This window comes from Lonchura striata, chromosome 2 (assembly GCF_050655825.1).
Source record: "Lonchura striata isolate lonStrDom1 chromosome 2, ASM5065582v1, whole genome shotgun sequence".
NCBI lineage: Eukaryota > Metazoa > Chordata > Aves > Passeriformes > Estrildidae > Lonchura > Lonchura striata.
The window spans coordinates 110,470,262-110,481,174 of record NC_140704.1 but is presented as its reverse complement, the minus strand read 5'-3'; the positions used below and the strand labels follow the sequence as shown (position 1 = coordinate 110,481,174).

The window sequence follows — 10,913 nt, the reverse complement described above, 5'->3', positions numbered from 1 at the left end:
AAATAGGGCATTGATGAAGTTGCTTGACCACATTCCAGGGCAGGGCATCCTGCTAAACGTCTTTAGCTAGATCAGGTCCAGTCTGGCTTTGACCGCTTCTAAGGATGGTGTATCCACAACCAGTTCTAGCATCTCACCACCCTCACCGTAAAAAACATCTTCCTTACATCTAGTCTAAATTCGCCCTCTTTCAGTTTAAAGCTATTCTCCCCCCGCCCCCCCCCCCCCCCCACCCATTCCCATGTAAAAAGTCCCTTTGCAGCTCTCTTGCAGGTCCCCTTTAAGCACTAAAAGCTGGTGTAAGGTCCCTCCGGACTGAATATCCCGAACTCCCTCAGCCTGACTCCCCAGGAGCCGTGCTCCAGCCCCCTGATGATCTTTACGTCCCTCCTCTGCACTTGCTTCTACAGGTCTTCCCCGTGCCGAGTGCCTCGGAGCTGGACGCAGCACTCCAGGGGCGTCTCACAAGGGCAGAGGAGAGGGGACAATGTCCTCCCTGCCCGGCCGGCCGCGTTTGGCCGCTGCCGCCGGGGCCGCGCGGTGCCCGGGCTGCGGCGCTCCGGCCGCTCCGGCCGCTCCGGCCGGCGGGGCGCGGCGCGGCCGCCGGGCGGCAGCAGCGGCCCCGCGGGGGCGGCGCCCGCGGAGCGACGTGTCCGCGGCCCGGCCGATGGCCGCCCCCGCCCGCCGCGCTCCGCGCCCGCGCTGACGGATGTATTTGAAGAGGCCGGCGGGCGGCCTCGCCTTCTGCCTCTTCTACCTGGCCTCCAGCTTCACCAACAAGGTGAGCGCGGGCGCGGGGCCGCCCCGGTCTCGGGCGGGCCGGGCGGGACGCAGGGAGGTGCGGGGGCGCTGGCTGCCGGTCCGCGGCTGCGGGAGCGGGGCGCGAGGGAAGTGCAGGGATCCAGGAGAAGGAGGAGAGACGGTGCCCTGAGCTCTCCCTGCCCTGCTCGGGGACAGCCGCAGGACCAGCCCCTCCCGGACGAGACTGCCCCGCGAGTGAAAAAGTCCGTGGCACTCCAGCCCGCCGCCCATCCCAGTGTGCTTCCGAAACTGCGGATAGGGTGCCGGTTTCGTTTTGCTCAGTGTGTGACAGCTTTACCCTTCCACGTCAGATAAGTCCCATTACAGTCTTGTTTAGGAGAGCGAGGAGGTTGGCATCACATCATTCCAATGAATGAAGTGTTATAGAGCCAGAAGTTCTGCTGCACTGAAAGTATCGCTGATGCTGTATATATTTCATTATCGGGTGTCTGGCAGCTGCATTCATTCCCAAAAGAATGCAGTTAACTGTTAACTGGAACAGTGATATCAACTTTCCAAGGGAAAAGTGTGAAATATTCAAAGTATTGTTTCAGAAGTTAAACAAATATTAACTTCCATTGACAACTTAATTAACTGACAAATTAAGGACAAGAATTTTTTTTTCCACTGTGTAACAATTTCATATTAGTGTTGCTGAAGTGTCTAAGCGTAAGAAGTAGGCTGAAGATGGCCACATTGTGAATAAAATTGTATAATTTAAGCATAAGTTTGAAAGTAGTTTTTTCACTCTAGGAGGAGGAGATAGAGTAACTGCTCTGTGCTATCCTATTTGTCAGAGTGTGTGTCTGTATTTCTGGTGCAGATTTCTGAAAGAAAAAAATATTGGTGAAGCAATCAGGGTATAAATATTCTGAGGGAGGATTAGAGAAAATCAGCATTTCAGAGGTGAAAATGAAATCTTTTATACGCATTGGCTAGTGGTTTCTGTTTCAAGATAGATTTGCCATTAAGGATGCTCAGAAGAAGACTGAAGTCCAGATATGAAGCAAAGTTGTAGGGAGAGATAATGCACTTGATTTGACAGACTGCTGGGAGCTGTGATTAGTTTAATAGAAGGAGGCTAAAAGAGCTGCCAGGTTGCATCATGGCTTAACTATGATTGAGAGGAGGTCATGGGGACATTGACATAAGGCCTCCATTTTACGTTCATGTAGTTTTTAGTGTAATAAAGTTAAAAATAACCAGAATATAGACCTTTCAGTTGTTGAAGGTGGCGTGCAAATGCAAGCAGGAGTACAGACATGTGTGAGTAGATCATCCTGATTTAAAATGCACATGGCATTTCTGACAGGTGTATGTGTAAAAAGACCTGTTGTGAATCAACATGCTTTGTCTCTCTATACTGACGCCAGCTTTTTAGTGACACCCCACAAACCTAAAAACTGGACCTTGCAAGGTGTTCAGCAGAGTTTGCTCTTTGCTGAAAGCTTTCAGCTTCTCCTTTTGCCCCTGACAGCTTCTGCTGGCTCCTGGAAGGAACAGCAGGTACCTTTCATTTTCTCTGAGGAAGCTTCAATCATTCTTCTCCTTTGCAGAAGTGATATTTATATACTTCATCATGGGAAGTTGTTAGACCTGGAAAGCATGTATTTGTGCCTCATATTTGCATATATATATATTTAGTGTGAAGAGACACTGACATCCATACGTACAGGCCCAGACAAAGGAGGCTAAAGCAATGACACAGATTTTGCTTTTTACCCTCATGTATTACATCTCTGATGGGCTTTATGGACTGCTTAAAATTCTACACAAAACAGTGTGTAAGCAGAATGTTAAGTCTGTAAGATACATTAGCCATAAGAAGACAATTATGTTTAGACTATTGCATGTATTACATCTCTGATGGGCTTTATGGACTGCTTAAAATTCTACACAAAACAGTGTGTAAGCAGAATGTTAAGTCTGTAAGATACATTAGCCATAAGAAGACAATTATGTTTAGACTATTGCTCTTGGTTCTGCCAAAGATTTGCTTCATTGGTATGGTATTATTTTAATTGTCTGGTGCTTATGGCATTTTGTTCCTGTCAATCCTTTTCCATTCAGTGTGAAGTATGGACTGTGTTCAGAAAATGAAAGTGCAATTCAGATGACAGCCTTTTCCATTGTTCAGTGTGTCCACTCCATGCCTCATGTACTTTAGTGCTTGTTACTTTCCACCATGGCTGAGGCAGTATCCAGCAGTTCTGGCATGGGAAGTGCCACAAGTGAGTGGTTTAAGTCACTCGGAGAATCACCAGAAAAGGGATGGGCAAAAGCAGATCTAATATTAAAGTGAAATCATAATAAAGTTTGTTGGTGATGTTCACTCTACTGCCATCAATACTACATTATTACATCGTTATGTCATTATTGCATTACTACACCATTACATCTATGACATCATTATTAGATGGTTAAAGCAGACTAAAAATAAAACTAAAATCAATCAATCTAAAAATCAATCAACCAAAATTTATCTGCGTGGAAGTAAGAACAGGAAAGGGAATAAGACACACTGAGTCACAGCATTCATAGTGGACCCACTTGCCAAGTTTAACCCCAGATTTGATGAATGGTTTAGTCTAAAGGTTATAACAACACTTAAACATAGCCGCTCTTAATCAAAAGCTTAATTTAAACAATTTAACAAAAGATTCATACAGAACTTAATATAGGCATGACAGTGACTCACTATCTTACTTACAAACTTAATGCACTTAAGAATCAAAGAGAGCAATATTCATAATGAATTTGCTATGGCATATCCACATTCACACACACTCAGACCTAAAGGGACTTGTACAAGGTATACCCAGGAAAAATTCCCCTCAAATTCAGTGAAGTACTCAATTTGGATATTGTTACATCTTCTTCATGAGAAAAACGTTGAGTCTTGAGGAGTGGATGGTATCAGCCCAGGATCTATCATCGTCCTTCAGAGATCTTCTAAGTGTCCCACTCAGAGAGAGGTTGCTGGTTGCATTCTGCTCCAGAAGAGCTTAAAGGGTCTCACTCAAGACTGCTGTTTATAGGGTCACAAAAGAGTTTGGTTTAGACAAAGTGATTTTTCTTCCTGGCCTCAATGCAGGTTGGTAACTTTCTTTGAAAGTTCAATAACAAAAATGTTGTTCCACTTGGGTTCTTATAGAGGCAAGAAAAATTAATCTCCAAGGCTGTTTGTTAAAAAGCAGGAGCTCCCTGGACAGCATTAAGTTCCTGAGAGCCAACAGTTTTTCTGATGAGCTCAAGTGGAACTTAGCCTAGATGCTGTTCATCAAGATTGAGGCCTGTCAAGCATTTCAGAGATCATAGAGCAGCCCAATGTTTTGTTGCTTGTGATAGTTTGTTAATATTATGAACTGTAGGTGTTTGACATCCATTAATTTACTGTTTGTTTTCCAGTATGTTCTGTCTGTCCTGCAGTTTACCTACCCTACCCTTTTTCAAGGGTAAGTATGGTTTTAAGAATTATGTTTGAAAAATGACTATAACATCTTGCTGTTTCTTGCTGAAACTAACTTTACTACTTCTTGTCTTTACTGGCTTTTGCTGTCTAGAGAACATGTTTAATGAAGCCTTAATAAATTCAATATTCATTAATGTGTCTTGGCTAATTTTTAAACATCATGGAGATGATGTAATTGAGATATATGGAGTCCATAATTTCTCATTTTCCTTAAAATCCTAAGCTTCAGCACAGAAAAGTAGCAATTACAGTACAACTTCTTTTCTTTGGAAGAGAGGAAAATGTGGAAAATGTGTATTCATTATGCATTCTTTTGCTGTGCTAGAGAAAACCAACCTTAAACCCATCTTTAGGCATTCACAAATACTATGTTCCTTCTTTTCATGCTTAGCCTTGGTTGTAAATCTGCATCACGAGTCACTACCATATCTTAATGACTGTAATGAGAAATTTAATGTTTTGATAAATGTCCAGATATTCCATCAATGCTGTTGATGAGACATTTAGTGAAAATCTGGCCTCTTAGAGCCAAGTCTACCCCATTTTTGAGACGGTATTAAAACTTGCAGACACTGGATAGCTTTACTTCCTTTTCTGCTGCTTAGCATGGCTTACATTTTTTCCTGACTTGCAGTTCCAGTACTACAATCAACCCTAGGAATAATTGCCTTGGGAATCTCTACTTACTTTGAATGTATTCAGCTTGATTAGATATGCAGTGAATGCTTTCTTCAGTTTTGGCACACACAGAGGGACTGTCTCTTGCACAAGGCTTTTATCATATGGGGAAAGGGTTTTGAGTAATTTGTGTAAAATAGACATGGTAAATCAACAGAAAAGTGTATTTCAATGACAAGCAACTGCCTTATTGCATCTGTGTTACCATAGTTATTTCCTTTTTCTATTATTTGGCAATGCATTTCAGCATCTTAATATTTTTTTCCATAAGTTCTGGCTTTTAAAAGTGACCTTTCCTTGAATTTTTTTTAGGTTCTCAGGTACACTTTCATTTAGACCTGTGACAGATGAGAGAAGAGGAAAAGAATGTAATTCTCAGTTCATGCTGTTACTGTTCATTGTCCTTGGTTTTGTTCCTTGTAAAATCTAAGACCATACTGCATAGTCCTCAGCATCTGAAACTGTCACAAACTTCTGTCCTTACAAGAGGAAATTTTTTACAATGAAATTGGATGAGATTTCGCCACTGGCTTGGATAGAGCATAGTCAAACCTGCTGCAAATGTCAGGGAAACCTAGCTTTTAAGCTCTCACATGCTTTTCATCCAAAAAACAGTGAAGTGAGCTGTGATAGTAGCATTGAATATTTACCACTATGCATTAGTACTGCATAGAGTGAATATTTGTTTATTTGTGTGTGTGTGAGAAAGATTTTAAATAATTCTTAAATGCATTGCAATGAATGGGAGTAATAAACAAACTCAGTTATATACCTGTTATGGATGTTAATATCATTTAACATTATAATACAATATCTCTGACTGAACTGTGCTAGATATTCAAGGATTTTCACCCAAGAAACTTGGAACACCTCTCTGAAAACCACTAGTTTAAGGAAGAAGAAAGATGATAACTTATTTTAAAGTGTAAATGAAGTCAGTGTGCATTCCTTGCTACTTATTGTGTTATCTGCACATACTCCCTAGGCCTCACATATTATTTCCTTGTGTCATTCTATTTCAGGTGGCAAACATTGGTGGGTGGACTTCTGCTTCACATCTCCTGGAAGCTGGGCTGGGTGGAGATAAACTTGTGTTCAAGGTACTGTGGGGTTTTTGGTATCTGCCAAACACTTATCTGCTGCAGCTGGATTACAACATATTTAAGTTGGTCATGAATGCTATTAACTGGCTAAAGTAGAGTTTGATGTGTATGGGGGTGTGTATGTTCTGCGTCAGAGATGTAGAAGAGAACTCACATTTTAGTTAAATGGGTGTTCAATGACACACTTAAACTGACTACTTATATAAAGTGAATTCAATTTAACCTTGATAAGACAACCAAAAAGCCCATAGTGAAAACAATAAGGATGTCTTATCCAAACATTTGTCCATAACTCTTCCCTGCATTGTTTCTTAGTATTGTAAGGAAAAGCTTGGTAATGTTAGTTAAGAGCATTGACACAATCTTCCTCAAAACCCTCAGGGCTATGAAGTCTGCAAATGTGATTTGCCTTTTTCTGAGAGCTGTGTTGCATAAATTTGGATCATTCACCTTTTCCTAACTGATGTTAACAATAAAACTCCAAATTAAATGGTGCTTTGTAGACAAAGATCATCTGTTTGAGCTGAGTGTAAGAGCAGAATTCAGAAGAGTTGTCATGCTGTACTCTGCTCAGGTGGATCCATTCTGCAATATGTAATGCTTCATCTTTTTCATTGTGCAAAATGGTATCATGTAGAAGTTGTATGCCCATAACAATCATTGGATCTTCATCTCAGGAGATACTAAAAACCTTCCTGGGCGATGACCTGAGTAATATGACTTGACTCTGTGACTGAGAGAGTTTTGACTAAATGACTGCCAGACCCCTTCTAATGTAACTTTTTCTCAGTGATTCTGTATTAGCACATGACAACTGATGAACTTTCTGTTTGAGATTCAAACAGTTGGCTTGAAAAATTGAATTTCCTCACTTGGAATGAAATCCTGCATGTCAAAAAAACTAGGCTGTGTTCTGTTTTCATGTCCATACAAATGATTACGTCACCATGGAAATATAACTGAGGTCGCAAATGAAAACAGAATTCAGTTTCCTATTTTATAGCTGCAATAAACTGAGGGTATTGTAAAAGCTGTCATTGACTTTGGCAGAGACAGGATCAGGGTCTAAACCTTGCTTTGCTGGCAGTTACTGATATAGATATAGATATAGATATAGATATAGATGATATAGATAGATATAGATATAGATATAGATATAGATATATGATATAGATATAGATATATAAAATCAAATTTGTATTGTTTATGCATATTTTGTCATTACAAAACAGTCTAGAAGAATACAACCATCAGTAATATCCTTTTATAGTTCAGCTTGTGTACACTAAGAATTACTTCTGCTTCAAATAATGAAATTGAAGAAGCTGAATCTTTTTTTTCCCAGCTTGGAAAAGATACTTTCATCTTTTCAAAACCTGGGAAGACATTAAAGAAAATAGAGGACAAGAACCACTCGCTGATGTTGAAGAGGTTGTTTTTATCTAAGAAAGGCTTGGATGAAAAATTAGTTCATATTTTGACCATGGAGATTTGAGGCCACTAGATGTCAGCACACTGTAGGGAAAAATGTTGAAATCCCTCTTGACAGACCTCTTCGTTAGCTTGGTTAATACAGAATACCTGTTCTAGAATAGACTGAATGGAACAAGCAGAATTAATTTACATGCTTTGGCTATAATTCATCCAGCTATTTAAGCATGAGTTTAAACCTGCCTTTCTTCACAAAGATTAGGCACATGCCTTATTGCTTTGCAGAGGTGGATTTGTAACATTCATCTCCTGTATTTTAAAAAAAGAAAAACAAACAATCAAAGCCAAAACAAAAAAACAGCCTGAAAACCCCATCATGGAAACCTTCTAAACCTCCAAAGCACTACCAATCAAACAACTCACCAGCAAACAAACAAATGAACATATAAAATGTGCTGAGATATGGATATTTCCATCCCCCCTTACAAAATATCTGTCTCTGAATCTATTGGTTAGAGGGGAGGGTTTTGTCTATGTGTATTCTACTTAGGAATACCATAGCCAGTCTTCAGTCTTGCCGTGCTTCAAATAATAAACTGTATCCATTTGTTTGTTTATGTCCACAAAGTCTTGATTTCTCTGTCAAATGGACTGATCTCATATACTTTGTGAGCCAGTTCAGGTTATACCAAAGTGTCTCAGCAGAATGAAGTTATAACATAGAGATCATTGCCCTTTGTCTAAAGTCCAGAATACTAACCTCACTATAAAGACCAAATAAAAACATATTATTTAGAGTAGTCTCACTCAGGTTTTGTGGATAACCTGCTTTGCCTCTGCTTCCCCCTAGGACATACTGTAAGGAACTTTCCCTCATTGCTTCTAAACAGCAAATGTTGACTGTCTGCAAAGCTTTTATCTAAAACAAGGCCTCTGTGGAGTGCAGAGCAGCATGTGGCCTCTGCATAATGCTTCCACTCTGCTGCCCAGCTTCTGCCTAACTGTTGTAGGCACATAATTCTGATGTGTTATGATTGGCATTTCTTGTAGTGCTGCATTTCACCCATAGCTAAGCAGCAGCTCAGGGCCTTTCTTTAAGTGTTGTTTGGGGGAACCTACCCATTGCTTATCATGGGATTTGAATTTTGCCCTACAACCACAAACTCATCAGTTCTCTTCCTACTTTGCATGTACATCACTGTATTGCCAACAGGAGAAGCTGCTAATTGGTTTACATACAAGACAGATGGTTGATGCTGACACATTACATCAAACATCCGTGCATTCTTTTTCAGTCCTGAAATTCCCACTTGGCAGCATAAAATTCTACCCTTACATCATGGAAAAAGCATCTGAAGTCCTTTTCCATTGTACTTTGCAGAATTACATTGGAGATGAAGACATATTTGGGATTCCTAAAATTTAGTGGTGGGGAACATGAAAGACTGATATTTTTATGTTCTAAATGAAAATTTGGTTTTTATGGCGTGTTCCTTTTATCTTCCCAGAGTCACTTTCTTTTCTTCCGTCCCCCTTTCTTCAATTTGTTGCTATTCCAATAGTGCAGGGATATTTTTGTTGGTGTCTGATATGAATTCATTGGTAATGAGGTATGACAGTATTAGATCTTGGACTTGATGAGATTCCAGTTGAAGTCAATAACCTCAAAAGGAACTGTGTTTTTATAAAAATTTATGGTGACTAGTCAAGAAAACCCAGGGCAAATATTTACGCCAGTTAAAGGAGCTAAACATTATTTTTGTGACCCTGGGTTTTTGTTATCTTTGAAAATTATATATGTAACAGAGTAAATGTGGTTTTTATGGTTTTTCTCTTGTCTGTGATTACATGAATGTTTGTGTGTGTTTTATCTTTATTCGTACTGTTCTGATTTCAGTGTTTAGTTGTCTATTTTCTTGTGTTCCATGAAGAGTGCTGGTGTACCAGTATCTACAATTACCTTTCAAGTCTTACATGTTAATTGGAAGTGTAATGCAAACTAAGGAACTACAAGCAGTTTGGTTTTGTTTTGAGAACCAGCGCTGCCCATTAACATTTTCCCCACTTTAATTCAAAGGTTGGGAAGAGTGAGTGGGGCAGACGTGTCTTCAGTTCTGGAAGCCCTTGATTCAGGCCTTTACCTCACAGCTACTCCTTTCTTCCCTTGCCAAAAATCTTACATTATTCTCTCTGAAATTTACCACCTACTTGATCCCTTTTTTCCCTTAAGTAACAAGATCAAAAATAGAAGAAGTGCAAGTTCTGAAGCCCTTCTCAGAACTGAAACTTGATCCTACTACAGTAACCATGGCTAAAAAAAAAAATTAATCAGATCAATCTGATGACTTCATTCCTCCATTAGTTGTCAAACTGCCTCTAGGATTTTGGCTTAGTCAAAGGAATATGATTAGGAAATCTCAAGAGATAGGCTCCCACAGAGACAATCTGATCTTTAGGAAGAATCTCTGTGTAAATCTGGCTGAGAAATGAATGTGTGGGTGGCCCAGTGTATTTGTACATAGTGAAAATGTGTGCTGTCTGTGCAAGAGAGCCATTTTATGCCTTCATTTGTCAGGTTTCATTCCTTTCACAGAACATCAAGGAAATTAGTTGAAATGTTTCTCCTTTAATACCAATGGGAGTAATTTCTAAGGGAGAAAAAAAACCAACATGATGGAGAGGAGCCAGGGAAAGAGTAAAACAAAGAAAATATATCTGCAATTATTTCCTGTCTTAGATTAGACAAAATGAATTATTTCTAATTTGGACTCCTTAGTAAATGGGAAGAATACTGAGCAATCTGATGCTGACTTTAGCAATCACATGTTTGAAATTAATGTACATAAATTCATATTATTACATTCCTTGCAAGCAACTGTTGCTTTCTGTATGTAAACAGAATGTAGTGAAATAATGGGATTTTAATTGTTTTTACAGGTCTGAAATCCTGTCATGGCTTCCTGCATCAGTACTTTTTGTGGGCATTATTTATGCTGGCTCCAGGGCACTGTCTAGATTGGTAAGAAACAAATCTGTAGAAGTTACTCTTTATTACCTCTAGTTTGTAAACAAAGATCATTGCCTTCATACCTGTTGTTTAATGCTGTCCCTGGGTTGAAGGAGAAGGAGGGAGGAGGACTTTAAATAATAGATCCATTGTCAGTGGAGCTAATGCAGTGGTTCAATCCTACTAAGTATCAAAAAGCATCTCCGTGACAGTCTGAAGCACTCAGCATCTCTACAGAGTACTTAGTGTTTTGCTGAACAGATCCTCAGTGGTCTGAATTATACAGGTAGAGAAGAAGTTGAAGAAATCGGTAGCTGTAACTTTGCAAAAGGAGGATTGGGGCTGTGGGATCTGTGAGAAATCCTTCCAGGAAACTGATGACCATTTCAATGAGAAGGTTTTGATTCTTTGCAGGATTTGA

General features: G+C 39.9%; 1 protein-coding gene across 6 annotated transcripts in view; it reads left to right on the top strand.

The window, feature by feature from the left end:
* The first annotated feature begins 618 nt into the window (after positions 1 to 618).
* SLC35D4 (solute carrier family 35 member D4) overlaps positions 619 to 10,913 on the top strand; it is a 54,174-nt gene continuing 43,879 nt past the window's right edge. For all 6 annotated transcript variants that reach the window (XM_085572006.1, XM_085572008.1, XM_021551526.3 and 3 more), the window contains exons 1-4: positions 619 to 781; positions 4,210 to 4,256; positions 5,974 to 6,051; positions 10,423 to 10,504. In XM_085572006.1, coding sequence (XP_085428132.1) covers positions 710 to 781; positions 4,210 to 4,256; positions 5,974 to 6,051; positions 10,423 to 10,504 — 279 coding nt within the window. In that variant the 5' untranslated portion in view covers positions 619 to 709. The remainder of the gene's footprint in view (positions 782 to 4,209; positions 4,257 to 5,973; positions 6,052 to 10,422; positions 10,505 to 10,913) is intronic.